The following is a 17748-nucleotide window of genomic DNA, read 5'->3' on the forward strand; positions in this document are numbered from 1 at the left end:
GTTCGTTTTGTCGGCTTGAATCGTGTGGTTGGAAAATCGGGAAAACGCCATCATCTCAGGAAAACAACAACTGTTGCTTGTGCCATATTATTGTTGGGATGGTAAATAAAAGAAGTTTTAGTAAATGCCAAGAATTTTCTTATGGGAATGGACAAAGTTTATCAGAAAAATGTTTAACGTGACGAAAGAAAAAGTAATCTATCAAAAGTGTTGGTGGTTTTCTAAGAAACTTTGTATCCAGTGAAAATGTTATCTTTTGAAGCAAAGGAAGTACTCATTTCCTTTTACGCGATGCCTATATCCGTGCTAGACAAAAGTGAGTTAGGGGGGCATCTTAGAAAAGTGGAAAATAGAGTTTTTGCCTGGTGTTTTTCCAACGAGGAAATGATCTTGAATGTGATTACCGGTCTATATAACTATAATATACGGTTAGGAGGCCTAGGAGCACCATCAAGACCAGTAGAATGTTGTATACCTATCACAGCATCCCTGCGAGCATCGTTAATGCAAATTAAGTACATGTGTGTAAATATGCTGCTCGAGAAAAGTAGCTGCTAATGACTCTGGTAGAAAGGTGGATTCTGGAGTACACTTGTGTCTAGTGTAATCTGCAAGGAGAAAAGTGTTTGTGCAAGCAAATATAAATATTTGGTGGAGCGATGATTAAAATCAACTCATCTGCAAAGTTTATTCTATTTTTTTAAACGACCAGACATGCAGAGTAATAAACATCTGGATTTTTCTTTTTCTTTTACTGATTTATGAACATTTTTCCTTTTTTCAATAAATTTCTATAGGAAAAAAACCTGTATTTATAGTTTTGATATGATTTACCAAATATAGTATATACTAATAATAGTATACATAGATCGAAAGACATGTGACATGCTTAGCATTGGCATCTTCAATAAAAATGTTTTTGATGCAGGGTCACGACAAAATCCTTCAAAATTTTGAATGTTAAATGAACTATTTTGGTTAAAACTTACATGATTTTGAGTGCAAAAGATACTTTTCTTTCCGATGTTTGATTTCAAATTTGTGGAATAAAGTATTCATAAACTCCAGCTATTTTTTTTGCGTTTGTATTTGTTTGAATAAGATAAATCTGCGTGATCACTCTTCCCTCTCTTAAGCTAGCTTTCTAAAAAAAGAATAGTAGTCAAAAACTTTTTTTTTCTATTTAAATATTTAAATATTATAAACATTTACAGCTCACAGACATAACCATGTAAGAATCCCGATTTTTGACCAAATTGGACCATCCCTTCTTTTTGGCACCGCCCCAAAGTTTTGCGATTTTCGTCATTCGTCCTCTTTTTTCAAATGGCCATATCTCTGAAACAAAAAGTCATAGAGCAAAACTTGACAATTATTTTTTAAAGAAATTGGACGCTGAATCAAATGGTGTCTTCAGATTTTCGATTGGAATCAAACTTTGATGCATTTTGCGCAATAGAAAACTTTACACGCATTTTCTCAATATACATGCGATTAAATTTTTAATTAAACTTCACCAACGTGTTCCCCAGACGATTTTACATAAGAATCATTTTTTCAAATGTTGGGCAAATTAAAGGGATAAGGTAATTTGAAAAAAAAGGTTTTTGAGAAAAAAAATGACTAAAATCGCAAAACTTTGAGAGGGGGGGGGGGATAATTTGGTTCAAAATCGGGATTCTTACATGTTTTGAAAGTATCAATAGCTCCACCAAATTTGAGCTTAATCAGAAAAAGTCGATTTCGAATTTGTACTTTTTTGTGTACAGTTGAGGCAAAATGACCCATATGAGCAACTCTCTATCATAACCGGCAAAAATAAATCCATTTTTTTTTATTTGTATTTTTTGATTTGGCTCAAACTTTGTGGGGGCCTTCCCTATGACCAAAGAAGCTACTTTGTGTCATTGGTTCACCCATACAAGTCTCCATACAATTTTAGCAGCTGTCCATACAAAAATGTAACGTAAATATTGAACAGCTGTAACTTTTGAGTGAATTTTCTGATCAATTTGATGTCTTCGGCAAAGTTGTAGGTATTGTTGAGGACTATTGAGAAAAAAATAGGTACACGGATTATTTTTTGCAGATTTTTTAACCAACTTTTTTTTACAAAAACTCAATTTCCCAAAATACGTAGAGATCGGAAAATTTCACGAATGTTTCATGTTTCAACATTGAAAATCGGACCATTAGTTGCTGAGATATCGACATTAGAGAATGATGGGTTGTTTGGGTGAGATTTAAAAAACCTAAATATCCATGATTCTTTTTCTTTAAGCCGCTGTATCTCAGCAACCCGAGGTACAATCTTCAATGTCTCTTTGCAAATTTTCTGAACCTTTAAAAAAAAATATTTTCAGAAATGGTCACTCATGGTCACTATTTTAAAAAATCGAAAAACTGCAAATATTTCGTTAAAATTAAATTTTCGGTGGCTATATCTTGAAAACGGTTCCCTTTATCAAAAAATCTGTAAAGTACTTTTCAATTGCAAATTCAATTTTACATAAAAATGTAGGTCAAATTTTTTTTTGGTGTAAAATTTCGATTTTTTCCAAAAAACACTATTTAAAAAAAATCATAACTCGGCGGCAGTTTTTTTGACCATACTTCTCTATAGCTGAAAAGTTGCGGGGTTTTGTCCCCTAAAACATATCAAAAAATTTCGAAAATCTAAAAATACGTATTTTGTGAAATTGAGTTTATGTGAAAAAAAGTTGATAAAAAAAAATCTGCAAAAAAAAATCCGTATACCTATACCGTATACAAAAAATAATTGCTCATATATAGATTTTACAATTTGGATGTTAATGTCTGTGAGGTATAAATATTTTTTGCATTCTTAATATTATATTTAAAAAAAGCAGAAGGGTCATTCGAAGCTGGGGCAGTGTTCATCAAAGTCTTCATGACACCAGATGTTTCAGATCGAAGTGGTTTACACGTGTAAATATATTCTGTTGTATAACACCAAGTGATTGAACAAATAAACTCAAGATGTTGGGAAACGCTACATGGAACGAAACATTTGGCTCCTATAATGACTCGCTTCACTACTATACCAATGGCACCAATATTGAGAAAGTTGTCTCCGTGATGGTTCCTGTGTTTTTCGGAATGATCGGCTTAACAGGGCTCATAGGAAATGGACTGGTGGTACTAGGTAAGTGGCAACATTGAAAAATAAAAACACTCCAAAAATGATTTTTGACCTTGAGCAAGCGGTATGCTTTAAGTTTTGTAAACTAGAAGGATTTTGGCCAAAAAGAAAAGTGCATAGCTTATTATGGAAAATTAGGTTGACACATTCCAGCGTTGCAATGTCACAAAATTTATCACTTTATTCACTTTTTTACTGTATGTCTCGTATGATATCAAAACCATTCCAAAACTTGAATGCTATTGACACATTCCGCCGTGACGTTGCAACGCTTTGACTTTTCTTTTTTCAGTATTTCGGCTGTAACTAAAAAAATACATTGAAAAGGTACATATGTTATTACAGATTCGGAAAGTACATTAAATTTCCTATAAGAAACAATGTTGAAACATTATTTTAAGCGAATATTCTATTTTTGAGAGGGGAATATGTAGCGTGACGTTGCAACGCGTGACGTTGCAACGCGTGACTTTTTCTCAATCCTGACCCAATTCATGTTTCGCCATTAACTCTGCTCTGTTAAACGGCAAATTTGGAGTTCTTCTTCCATTTATAGTGTAAAATTGGCCAACAAATCGAATGCAATCATTAGTTTTTCGAAAAAATCAAACCTCGATTTTTAAAGACCATTTACATTTCGTGACGTTGCAACGCACTGTTTTTGAAAACAGGATTTTTCGTTGCGTTGCAACGTCACGAAATATTAGTTTCAAAGTAAATCATAGTTTTTGTTAGTTTGAGCAACTGTAGGTTATGATTTTATTATTAGACATTAATAGACAGTACAAGAACATGTGAATTGATTGGCCCGCCCATGTTAGACCGCCCCCCCTCCCCCTATACCGCTTTCACAGTAGCAGTACGATATACGCAGTTTTCCAAGCATTTTCAAAGTAAAAACAAATATTTGTATTATTCCATTATCACGAAAGACAGCCCCCCCCCCACTCCCACCTCCTCTATCCATGTTATGGGGCGTCCATCCATTACGTAACGCCGTAATATCAAGGGGAAGGGGGGCGCGGTTCGAGGATTTATACAAAAAAATGTATCAGAAATGTATTACTAGGGGGTGGAGGGGGTCTAAAAATATTAATGTTTTGTTACGTAATGCAAGAACGCTCCCTTAATATTTTAATCGTTTCGGGAAATTTACAAAACACGTGGAAGTTTTAGAAGGGAGGTATGGAGCTTCGAGTTTTCAGGAGGGCAGAAATTTATAACTAAAGTGCCCATATCGTTTGTTGATGGCCCCTAAGGGGTGATCTGCAAACAACGTAACTTATTTTTTTGACTTTTGTGCTTTTTAAATTAAATTTGAGGAAATAATAAAACTGTTTACCTGCGCAACATAACATTTTTAATTGCGAACAACTAAACATTACATACAACTTATTTAGGTAAGGGTTCTTCCAACAACAAAGTGACAAAAGTTTGTAAAAAAAACAATCGAATCACGTGATTATTATTGATTGGTGAATTTCACCGTAATTTGGCCTACATAAGGGTGTGCGATAAAAAAAATCGTTGCGTTGTATTAGAATGCACTCTCACATAAATCAGTTTATCTTAAAGGGGCCATCCAGTAACCTCGTGATTATTTTTTTGAAAGTTTTAGAATTTTTCCCCATTGTGAACATCGATCTATTTTGATTTACTCAACAAGTTTTATAAAATACATACTTTTTTCGAGTTGCTACAAACCTAAGTGACGGAATTTGTGAATGACCCATGTACAATTTTTCTGTAAATAGACTCGGAAACATTATATAAAACATATATAATATTTATTATCCTTTGATCTCCAACAATCAACTACGCATACACCTTTTTGCCATGTGACCAATGATTTAAAATTTCGTGACGTTGCAACGCAAACTTAAACCTGTTGTAACTTTGGATCTAGACAACCAATTTAGTCGCTCTAGGTTGCAATTGAAAGCTCTTTCCAAGTACAAAGAGCATCCGAAATATCAAAATGATTGAATGTTTAGTTTTCTGTTGACATAAACAACTGTCCCTTTTTCGTGACGTTGCAACGCAATAAAATGGTAAACTTACACTAGTTTGAAAAAATACTTAATTTAAGATAAACTGTAAATCCATGACATTTCCGTTTATTACATCTAAAAACCTACAAAATGCAAACAAATAAATAATATTTGGATTATATTTCGCTGAAAACCAGGAGTTTTTAGAAAAATGTTTTAAAACGCTGATTTTGTCACGAATTGTTGCATAACTTAACCAACTTGTACATAATGATATTCAAAAGTTCAATTAATGAAAACCATGATTTTTGAAGCTTCAAGTAGTCTAGAATCGACGAAAAATATCCAAATAGCTCATACACGCTTTTTAAAATTTCATCCTAAGGTGTACATTGCCGGAGAATGTGTCTATTACATATTCGAATTAGAAATTGAATTTTCTACAGGTAGTGACTATGGCAAACATATGTTAAGTCAAACTTTTCATTTGACGTTGCAACGGAGTGAGAAATGTGTCTGGAGAATGTGAATGTGTCCAATATTGTGAAAGTTTCTTTTTTGTAAATCTTGTCACAAAATTCTGGAAATAATGTAGACCGTTAAATTGTATTTTATCATACAGCAATTCCCCACGAAAACAGCATGATTCGAAAAAGAAAAAATTCCGATCGGGCTCAAAATTTTTCTGGCGGATCCTTGGCCGAAATAATTAGACCCGTATTTTTTTGTTTGGCCATTAGGGTGACCTACGCCGTGTTAGGGTGGTTCGAAAAATGGCAATTTTCGTCGATTTTCGCAAAAACCACTTTTTTTCAAAAAATCATATCTCCGCGCCATTTCATCCGATTTTAGCTGTCCTAGACGCAAAAGAAAGGTGATTAGTTTGGCTATTTGGGAAAAATAGTAAGAAGTTTCAAAAATCTAGCTTAACATTTGAAAAGGTCGTATGAAAACTTAAAATGCTGTTTTGAAGGTCTCGGGACCAAAGAGCCTATATCTGAAAATATTTTTATCGGATTCCTCGGAAAATTTCATATCAAAAAGTGGTGAAGTTATGTTTTCGATACTCTGAGATACGATTTTTTGAAAATAAAAACTGGGTTTTTCGACGCGCCACGCGCAAAAATTGGAAAATGACGAAAACGGGAAAAAATCGACTTTTTTCACTAAAACTGCGATAACTTTAAAATTTCAGCGATGACCTATACATGTTAGGGTACCAAATTTTTTGTAATTAAAAGACGCAACTTTTGGTACCATAGACCTGGCGCATCGGCAAACAATCCGATGTCTCCGGAATCAACGTTTTTCTCTGAAAAAGCATCAAATTTTCCTTAAGGAGTGGCCGTGGCTGATTGGTTACGGTGTTCGCTTTTTAAGCGAATGGTCCTGGGTTCGATTCCCATCTGCTCCCAACGAGAAAGTATAGGAAATATTAATCTTGAAACTCTGAACATGAACGAAAAATCAAAGTCGCCCGAGTCGGGGTTCGATCCCCCGTCCTTTGGATTGGTAAGCAAAAATGCTAAACCACTAGGCCATCACGGCTTGGTGAGCTGTAACTGGAATTAGGAATACTGTTGCTATCAACTATATACGCGCTGGGTCCTTGTCCATTTGACAAGGGTTCGGAAGTTCTAAATAACGTTTGAACCCGATTGGTGCAAACGTTCTTCAGGGCGGGGCTTGTCGATAAAAGCTGAAGTACCTCGCGCTCGGCTAGCCAGCGTAGAAATGGGTCACCAAAGCTCGACAGAGTTAACACCTTCCAAATGCCTATGCGAGTTATTTGCATGTATTCTTCATGTAAACTAATGTCAAAAACATAAACAATGACTTTTATACCCCGCCGTTTGACATGGGTGATTTTTAAAACCCGCCAAACAAATCCTAGTAAACCGAGGTTGCGATGGTAAAAAATACTTGTCACATATTTTCTGTTGTTGTTCAACGTGGATCAACACGGTTCTCACCGGCGAACAAAATACGAATTATTCCTGTTTTCCATCGTCAAGGTCGCTGTTCGTGACGTCCGGCTCATTCTCCCGGAGCTCCCACTATCCGGAACATTATAGATTTGTGCAGGATAACGAACCTGGTCGACCGGAACGAGTCCTCGAAGCATGATATGGCCTTCGTTGGACAAGACTAGCAGAGCAACCATCCACAGTCGGACCAGTTGATCTGAAATATTGGCCTTACCAGATTCATGAATTACAAAACGTGGCCGATGTGGGATATTGTTGCAATCTAGCTGATTTTTTTTAAATATTCCAATAAAATCATAAAAGAAAAATTACGTTCGGACAAATAAAAAAAAGTTTTATGTTTACTGTTAAATTTGGGACTGAAGGTCAACAGGAAGAGCGACCAAAACGGACTGGATGAATACAGCCAGTTGGAGGAAATAAGAGCACAAACATTGTGATAAGAGTTGGACATTTTAGACATTTATATTTCATCAAATATTTGAAAAAAAAAAAAACGGAGAAATGTACCTATTAAGGCTTATTTTTATTTTTTGTGATTTCTTTGCCAGAGTCTTGTAAATGGTACGGGTTTCTTCTGGTTCGTACTTCATTTGGCACAATGTCCTACACTGCCATGTCATAATTGTGAAAACACCGTGATTTAAAAAAAAACATCTCTACCACGATTCACAGAAGGACACAGAAGATTTAAAAATTCTAAGAAACGGTTTCATGATCTCCACGGCCAGACTTTTCACAATCGGCTACCTCCACCGCCTTTAACGTAGCTATCATCTTTTCGATCGTTCCGTACACTGGGCGATCTATCCTCGTGTATCGTGGCGCTGCCACAAGCTGGGATGAGCCGGGCATCACGAACAGCGGTCCTGCTAATGGGAAAATGCTGTAATAATCCGAACTCTGTTCGTCGGGGATCAAACCACAAAAAAACACTACCGTTTCAAACCAGATTTTTTTTGACAAGGACTTTTCGATTTTCCCCCAGCAACTCCCAGTGTGCTGCGATTTGTTTGGCGGGTTTTAAAAACCATCCATGTCAAACGGCGGGGTATAAAAGTCATTGTTTATGTTTTTGACATTAGTTTACATGAAGAATAGAATGTAGATTTAAAAATACATGGAAACAACTCAATTTGTAAGAAGTGGCCGCGTGATCCCGTTTGGTTGGTTGCACACACACACACACACACACACACACACACACACACACACACACACACACACACACACACACACACACACACACACACAAAGCATCAAATTTTCCTTAGCATGCTATGAAAGCTCGATGAACATCGCGACGCCATATGTCAGATAGCTACCACGTGGATGAGAAACGGCTGGAATATTCAATTGCAAACCTTCTTTTAACTAGAAAATGATCATTTCGAGTAATCCTGATATTATTTAGTCGAATTCAGAATCTTTGCATAGCAAATTTGTATTTTTTGCAAATATTTTTTTTTGTTTGGCCATTAGGGTGACCTACAGTCATCCCACATATTCGGAACACCCACAAATTCGGAACACTTTTGTGATAATTTGTCAATAACATGCCAAATGCAGCTTTTCTGTCGACCCTACTATTTTTAGGACCTTTATTTGGACATTCTCTTGCTATTTCACCAGTAAAAGTAGTACTTTTTGAACAAAAAACCTCATTTCAAGACTATTTTATCCAGAGCAGCAAAACACTGCCTCCAAATTGCCTGTTTCATAATTGTGGGATGTTATTGTGCCTCCCACAATTGTGGAACACCTGAATTTAACTGATATTTTCACAAAAAAAAGTTATCAGACCATGGATAAAACATCACTAAGCTTGAGTTTCACTGGTTGCAGTGTGTGAAGTCATTATTTTGTTACAAATATGTACTCCTGGAGAGATCCAAAGTTTGTTTACATCCGTAAGAAAAAAGTGTTCCGAATTTGTGGATTTCAAGGGTCAAAGTTTTTCCTCAAAAACTTGATATGAAAGTTAAAATTTGCAGTTGTTCGATACAGCATTCGAAAGATCGCAAGAAAAGCTTCCAAATGAAGGTAAAAACGAATCATTAAGTTCAATCATTGATTTTCTATGATTTTTTGAACATTAGCCGATTTGTAAACTGTTCCGAATATGAGGGATGACTGTACGGCGTGTTAGTGTGGTCTGAAAAATTGCCATTTTCGTCGATTTTCGCAAAAAACACTTTTTTCGAAAAATCATAACTCCTCGCCATTTTAACCGCAAATGAAAGGTGATAAGTTGGCCTTTCAAAGAAAAATAGTAAGAAGTTTCAAAAATCTAGCCTAACATATGAAAAGGGCGTATGAAACTTTAAAATGCCGTTTTGGCGGTGTCTGGACCAAAGAGCCTATGTCTAGAAATATTTTTATCGGATTCCCCGGACATTTTTACATATCATACTAAAAAATGGGAGGAGTTCATTAACAGGATTCCGAGATATTGTGGATTTAGCTCGTAGCTGGATTTTCTGGCATCTTCTCACGGTCATTGGAAACGGTCGTGGATAGACCTAGGGGTTCCCAGTTGGAGTGAAAAAATTCAATTTATAGAAAAATTATGGATTAACATTTTGCTTTTTTATCACTTCTCCGACATCAGGAATAATTGTTTGAACATGCTCGCAATTTTTTTATTCGGTCGGAAAAATATTATTTTTCTTGAAAAAACTTTCATTTTTAATCAAATGATCACCCCTAATTCTGGCTCGATGCCACCATCATGCGACCGCGTGCTCCGTTTGTTTGTCAACAAAGCTGCAGCTGGATGGTGAGACGAAGTGAGGGGGGAAGAGATTTTGACATTTTTATGCCCGCATCTGGCCCGCCGCCTATTTCGTCGGTCACTGAGCCGCCGGTCGTTTCCAGTGACCGAGTCCAGCTAGGTACTGATCGTACAATATGTTTTTTTGAAAATAACATCCGTGTTTTTTGACGCGCCGCGCGCAAAAACCGGAGAATGACGAAACTGGCAAAATATTAACTTTTTTCAATAAAAATGCGATAAATTTAAAATTAAAGCGATGACATATGCATGTCTGGACACCAAAAGTTGCGTCTTTTAATTACGAAAATCATATGAAAGTTAAAGAAAAAAAAAATAAAAGTGCTTCGATTTTAACAAAAACCACTTTTTTCAAAAATTCATAACTTCGCTTCATTTCAACCGATTTTAGCTGTCTAGGGCGCAAATGAAAGATGATAAGTTTGACTTCCAGGAAAAAATAATGTGGAGTTTCAAAAATCTAGTCTAACATTTGATAAAGTCTTATGAAAACATCAAATGCCGTTTTGGCGGTGTCTGGACCAAAGAGCCTATATCTGAAAATATTTTTAACGGATTCTTTGGACAATTTTACATAACATATCAAAAATTGGGCGAGGTTCATTAACAGGATTCAGACATATGATTTTTGAAAATAAAATCCTGGGTTTTTGACGCGCTGCGCGCAAAAACGGGAATTCGGCGAATTCGGCAAAAAATCAACTTTTTTCACTAAAACTGCGATAACTTAAAAATTTCAGCGATGACCTATAAATGCTAGGGTACCAAAAGTTGCGTATTTCAATTACGTAAAAAAGTTGCGTATTTCAATTACGTAATTGAAATACGCAACTTTTGGTACCCTTACATGTATAGGTCATCGCTGAAATTTTCAAGTTATCGCAGTTTTAGTGGAAAAAGTCGACTTTTCCCGTTTGCGTCATTTTCCCATTTGTGCGCGTGGCGCGTCGAAAAACTCAGTTTTTATTTTCAAAAATTCGTATCTCAGAGTATCGAAAACATAACTTCACCACTTTTAGATATATTATGTGAAATTTTCCGAGGAATCCGATAAAAATATTTTCAGACATAGGCTCTTTGGTCCCGAGACCTTCAAAACAGCATTTTAAGTTTTCATACGACCTTTTCATATGTTAAGCTAGATTTTTGAAACTTCTTACTATTTTTCTTAAATAGCCGAACTAATCAACTTTCTTTTGCGTATAAGACAACTGAAACCGGTTAAAATGGCGAGGAGTTATGTTTTTTTGAAAAAAGTGGTTTTTGCGAAAATCGACGAAAATGGCCATTTTTCAGACCACCCTAAGACGGCGCAGGTCACCCTAGTGGCCAAACAAAAAAATACGGGTCTAATTATAATTTTTAGCCCGATTTGAGCACTTTTGTTTTTTTTCCATGCTGTTTTCGTGGGAAATTGCTGTACAGTGAAAACTCTTTTTACGCGGTGCGTTACGTTTTTCTAATTTGTCGATTTCTCTGGAACGACACAACATTTTTGCAATCTTTTAAAAGCAATTTGTAGGTTTTATGGCCATTTTTCAGACCACCCTAACACGGCGTAGGTCACCCTAATGGCCAAACAAAAAAATACGGGTCTAAATATTTTGGCCAAGGAACCCCCAGAAAATTTTTGAGCCCGATCGGAGAACTTTTTTTCGGTTTAGGCTAGAGCGTCCAATTTCCCGTCCCGGGAAATAATTTCCCGGGAATTCCCGGGATTTCCCGGAAAATTTTTTTTCCCGTTTCCCGGGAAATTTGTAAATTTCGCGGGAATTCCCGAAATACAAGCGGAAGTATACATTTTCATACCTTTTTGGCACCAATGTTTTGAAGTCATACAAAAAATAATAATTAGAGAACCTGATTTGATTTGATTCATTTCAATCTACTGTTCATATTAAACTAATCAGCTTGCCTGTACATTTCATGTCAAGGTTTAATTAAGATAATATTTATTTCTGAAGCATTCACAACTATGGATATTGATTGCTTATATGTTGGGCAACACAAATTACGCTATAATGGAATGAATATTACCTTTTTTTATTTTCGACAACCTATTTTAAAGATTTTTTTTTGTTATTTCATTTGAAAATAAGATGTTCACCATTTTTGTTTACCTTGACCAAATTTGATTAAAATTGAATTGAATATAAATATAAGATGTTCACCATTTTTGTTTACTTTGACCAAATTGGATTAAACTTGTATTGATATAATTAATTTTTTCCAAAAGGGTTGTTCGAGAAGAGTTTGTTTAAATGTTTTCGAGAAATAACTGTAAGTAACTGTGATGTAATACATTTTAAATATGAAAATATATCGTTAAATTTCAACCACTTTTACACTATGAAAATTATTTTAATCTAATTAATTTATAAGGCCATATAACCATATAACTAAAATCATAACCATGAAAAATCATTAAAAACAACTGCGTATGATATGAAATATACCCAAAGAATGCAACCATATTTCAAAAACTCGCTTCAAATATTGTAAAACTTTGAGTTATGATTTCATTTCAAGTTAAATAGCGCTAGAAATTAGATTTTAAGGGCAAATTCAATGATTATCTATTTATTCACAAGTTGAAAATACTTGTTCTGAAATAAGTAATTTGCCATGAAAATCATTATTTCTGCATGATTTTTTCCAGTTCAACTTTATGGTCACTGAGACAAATTTAAAAAGCAATTTTGTTGTTGTGGAGCATACATTTTCACTGACCAAATACTTTGATTAAAAAAATACTTCTCAACAAAAATAACTAACCATTTTTTTTATGTGGTACAATTTGAAAGACAGCATAAAAAATTCGAAAATTTATAATATTTTTTCAAAGTTGCATGATTTTTAACAAGCTTTCAAGCCATTAATTGATCCTCACACTCATTTTGAGCATTAAAGTTGCTTGTTCTTTACAATTATGTTGCAAAATATTAATCAGAAACAGGATCAGAATAATTTTTGTTAAATTTCTAATTTCCCGGGAATTCCCGGGATTTCCCGGGAAATTTGTTGAAAATTTCCCGTTTCCCGGGAATTTTGTAACCCCGGGAAATTGGACGCTCTAGTTTAGGCTCTTTTCAAATGGAATTGCTGTATATATGCGATGACGAAAAATTTTCGTTCTAAATACGCAGACTTTTTTGCGAGTATCTACGATGAGCTGCGTTGGTTTCTGTGATTTCCCATTTCGAACTGTAAACGCAGAAAAATTTAGAACTTGCGAACTGCGTCCTGCGTTTTTAGTACAGAATTGCAGCACCGCAACATTGTCATTGTAGAAGATCAGATTGATTTGCATGTGTTCAGAACTTTCGGTTGCGTCTGCGATCCTGCGAGTTTCCTATTGTAGGTCAGGCTTAAGGCCCAATAATTCTAGATTATTATTAGTAAGCTTTTCGAGTTTAGGGTACTGAATTTCTTCTCTTTTCATCCATTCTTCGTCGACTTGAAAGAGATTCAAATCACGTTAAAAAAATCGACAATCCACTCAACTTGAGCAACCTTTTTGCACACTTTAATTTATCATTTAAAGCCAAAAGAGCCCTAGATTCAATTGCCTGGAAGGTCAGATTATCTGCACCGCCATCTGCGATTCGAGTTAAGAGGCGCTTAGGCTAAGTAGTGATTAATTACAAGATGTTGCAATTATCTTGATAATTAACTGTTCCCATGTCAAATCTCATTATTTTTTAAAACTAAGAATAAACGTTGAACAAGTGTTTATGAAAGTGGGAACCACGACCTCAGTTTTCAAATTCCACAGTATAATTTTAAATGACAAAAATGAAACTATGTGATTGATTTATGTTTTGAAATCAAAGACCTTCTCAATAAAAAAAAGCTAAAAATAAATGCGAGAGTTGCTCATAAAGCTTCTTTACAAAGGAAAATTTAATTTTTCAAACAATTTTTGCTGTTTATGGTTAACACTTAAAAGAAACGTTTTTCTGATAATACCCTTTCTTCTTTATTTCAAGTCGTCGCTGCAAATCCAAATATGCGTTCGACAACAAATTTGCTAATAATCAACTTGGCCGCAGCGGATTTGTTGTTTGTCATATTCTGTGTACCATTTACTGCAACGGATTACATACTACCCGAATGGCCTTTTGGTGAAGTATGGTGTAAATTCGTAAGTTAAACTTTGTTCTACGAGGTATTTCAAATTTTAAAACTACACTACTTGTAGGTCCAGTACATGATAGTTGTAACCGCCCATGCAAGTGCGTATACTTTAGTTTTGATGTCATTGGATCGCTTTTTAGCCGTAGTGCATCCAATAACTAGCATGTCCTTACGAACTGAACGAAATGCTGTGATGTAAGTTTATTAGAATTCCAACATTTCTTTTCAAACTATGTCACATTCAATTTCTCATTATAGAGCTATAGCAGTCACGTGGTTTACCATTCTAACCACAGCAATTCCAGTGGCCCTTTCTCACGGAGTACTTTTCTATCCGAATAAGGGAATTAATTATACTGCGTGTCTTTTTCTACAAACAGAATACAATTTGATTGCGTTTCACGTAAGTATTTTTTATTTGTCACGATGAATGGTACCGAAATTTTACCGCAAGCACTAATAAAGCGTTCAATGGATGAAACGTGAAGCCTGTCCCCAGGAGTGTAGCCAGGATTTTGTTTCGTGAGGGGGGGGGGGGGGCTGGAAGAAGAAATTTTCTTCTTCTTCTTCCCTCTCTCCCATATGTCTTATAAAATTTGGGGGGCGCCACTAACATCGTCAGCACAGCCGACAACAGTAACCCAAACTGCGAACAAAGCTAAACTTCGTTTACCTCGCCGCGATTAAAGCAAGTAGCTCGATTAATGCTCAGTAAGCAAAACCTCAGTACCTCATGTGTGAGGCTCTGAGGGACTTTTCGATTACAATAAAGGCAGAACATTTTGGACAGTCAAACTAACCACATCGGCGTTATTAATTTCGAAACATCTTCCCTTCTACAATGGACGTTTTATAACTTACCTACTATGTTATACGTATGGCCGGGACCGTGGTGTAGGGGTAAGCGTGGTTGCCTCTCACTCAGTTGGTCTGGGTTCGATCCCAGAAGGTCCCGGTGGCAAATTTTGAGACGAAATTTGTCTGATCACGCCTTCTGTCGGACAGGGAAGTAAATGTTGGTCTCGGTCTAACCTAGAGGTTATGTCGATAGCTCAGTCCAGGTGTAGGAGTCGTCTCCCTGGGTCCTGCCTCGGTGGAGTCGCTGGTAGACAGTTGGACTCACAATCCAAAGGTCGTCAGTTCGAATCCCGGGGTGGATGGAAGCTAAGGTGTAAAAAGAGGCCTCAACAATCAAGCCTTCGGACACCTAGTTTCGAGTAGGAATCTCGCAATCGAGAACGCCAAGGCAATGCTGCAGAGCGAATAATTTGATTTCGATTGTACGTATGCACTTTGTTGGTGACCAATCAATTAAGGGGTTACATACGTGTAGAAAATCATAAAATTTCATGTTACAGAAAGTTCACTAAATTCATTAAAAAGATGATTTCTCGGGTGAGTTTTCAAAAAGCCGTAAGAGCCACCGTGACCGATGGCACTAATTTTCGTTTTTCTCGAAAATGAAACAAAATTTAGTTCATTTTAAGTTTGGGGCATTTGAAGGACGTGTAGATGAACAATCTCGAGCATTTTTGATATTGGTTTTTAGTAAGGAAGTCGAATACTGATGCAAAAACCCAGTCAAATCAATCTGAATTCTGAAACGGAATCCAATTAGATTCGTACACAAATTCCGTTTCAAACGCAACAACCGGTTCGAACACGGAACCGGTTGTTGCGTTTGAAACGGAATTTGTATACGATTCTTATTAGATTCCGTTTCAGAATTTGGATTGATTTGACTGGGAAGGACTTTGTTTGCCAATGGCTCTTACGGCTTTTTGAAAACTAATCCGAGATTTTCAATCACTCCTGAAAGTTTCATGAAGATATTTCGTGACTGAACTGAGGAAGAGACGATTTAAGTTCACAAATTTGCCATGCGCAAAGCGAACTGTCAAACTTTGTGAACGTTTTTCTCTAAACACCGACTTGATTTACGGGTGCCACGATATCTCGAGATGGGATGGACCAAATTGGTTGAAATTTGGGGTCAAGACTCTCAAGACATATCCCGTGTGCATGACGAAGCCTGATTTTGAAATTTTGCTTTTCAAAAGAATACAAAAATCATTTTTTTTTATGAAAAACATAAAAATATTTTGATCTTTTTTTATTAAGTTTTTGAAACTCGGCCTTCTTCATGCACCACAGGACTGGTTTGACGAGTCTTCACCAAAATTTTGAGCTAATTTGGTCAAAGCAGTACACTCAACCCCCGGTGGTTGGTCACTTTTTCGTTTGACACTTTTTTAGTTTGTACCCCGTTGGTTGGTCAAAGTCAAACTAAAAAGTGACGAACTGTCACTTTTTACACAACGCTCACGCACACTATCACAACAATCGTTTGGGTGTGTGTGTGAACTCCGTGTAAAAGGGGTGTCAAACTAAAAAGTGACCCCGTTCGTTTGACAACAGTTGGTGTCAAACCATCGGGGTTTGAGTGTATTGAGATATCGTGGCACCCGTTTTTTGAAACTGCTAACTTACTGTACGTTCGTTTGAAGAGCCGGTGCGGCACTGAGTGCCGCACTCGTCGGTGCCAGTTTTGGTTCAATCAAACGTCATTTGTAAGTGCGCGTGGAACTCGCATGAAACTGAAAAAATATCGAGTGCGGCACTAGAGTTTCAGTTCCAAGATGGCGGCGAAACTCGTGCGGAACTAGCGCGAGTTTCTTCAAAGAAACACTTTGACAGCTCTTAGTGCGGCACTCAGTGTGGAACTAGCCATCAAACGAACGTACCATTAGAATAGCTATATCTCGGCAATGGTACACTCAAATGTCTTCATATTTATTTTGTTAATTGATGAAAATGTATATAGATATGTGCTCATACCAACCCCTGACATTTTTGACGATTTACATGTATGTAACCCCTTAAGCTTTAAATCGATGTTGCAGACAAAAAATAAGTGTCTGTTGATAGAAAAAATAATATAAACAAATATTTATGTCGTTTTCAACTCAACCTCTATAAAAGAAAAAAACGAGATATGATACATAAAGCTGTGGGCGTGCTTTCACACCCACTGTTTTGGTCCTGAGAGTATTATTTTTTCAGGTATCGTTCTTCCTGTCGTCATACGTTGTACCTTTGACGTTGATATCAATGCTGTACATCGGGATGCTGGCGCGACTGTGGAAATCGGGTGCCCCAGGAGGTCGAGTTTCAGCTGAATCCAGGTAATGCATTTATTTACGCAAATTGATTGCGCCGTGGTATATTTAACCAAGTCAATGTACATTAGGGTGACAAGAAAAAAAAATTGGAAAATCCTTAGAAATACCACCTGGCTCCTGGCTTAATGGTCGTTATTGATCGTTGAAGTTTGTATGGGAAAAATCGCAACAATGTATGGGGAAAAGCCTGAATTTCCAAAATTCAAAAAAAATGTGTCAGATCATTGTCAAGTGTGAGATTCTAGTGTATTTTCTATGAAAAGCAACTTTGTCTAAGACCGCAAAACGATCCGAGTTAACCCTGACAAGTTATTAGCGATTGAAAGAAGACGTTTTTATATGAAAAGGTTTTTGTCGCAAACTTTAACGATCTAAAGCGACCCTTAAATCATAACCGACTTGGCACAACATTGGCACACATACTTATTTTTGCCTAAAAATGCTACCTATTTTTTATTTTGTCACCCTAATGTACATTGTACATACACTTTTT

General features: G+C 36.2%; 1 protein-coding gene across 4 annotated transcripts; it reads left to right on the plus strand.

Annotated features, from left to right (window-relative positions):
* LOC120431180 (allatostatin-A receptor-like) lies at positions 1–17289 on the plus strand. Of its 4 annotated transcripts, none has more exons than XM_052706454.1 (6): positions 1–101; positions 2922–3166; positions 13926–14080; positions 14138–14268; positions 14332–14476; positions 17137–17289. In XM_052706454.1, exons 2-6 carry the CDS (start codon positions 3001–3003, stop codon positions 17260–17262), a joined length of 723 nt encoding a protein of 240 aa, XP_052562414.1. In that variant the 5' UTR covers positions 1–101; positions 2922–3000; the 3' UTR covers positions 17263–17289. The 4 variants fall into 4 exon arrangements, with proteins under 4 accessions (XP_052562414.1, XP_052562412.1, XP_052562415.1 ...); XM_052706452.1 differs by having other exon boundaries at positions 10–101; positions 2868–3166; XM_052706455.1 differs by having other exon boundaries at positions 10–101; positions 2931–3166.
* Positions 17290–17748: the final 459 nt, after the last annotated feature.

This window comes from Culex pipiens, chromosome 1 (assembly GCF_016801865.2).
Source record: "Culex pipiens pallens isolate TS chromosome 1, TS_CPP_V2, whole genome shotgun sequence".
Taxonomy (NCBI): Eukaryota; Metazoa; Arthropoda; class Insecta; order Diptera; family Culicidae; genus Culex; species Culex pipiens.

Coding starts and splice junctions, on each gene's coding strand:
- LOC120431180 (XM_052706454.1), top strand. CDS start 3,001: ATGTTGGGAAACGCTACATGGAACGAAACATTTGGCTCCTATAATGAC. Junction 3,167..13,925: donor AAATGGACTGGTGGTACTAG/GTAAGTGGCAAC, acceptor CTTTATTTCAAG/TCGTCGCTGCAAATCCAAAT. Junction 14,081..14,137: donor GTGAAGTATGGTGTAAATTC/GTAAGTTAAACT, acceptor CACTACTTGTAG/GTCCAGTACATGATAGTTGT.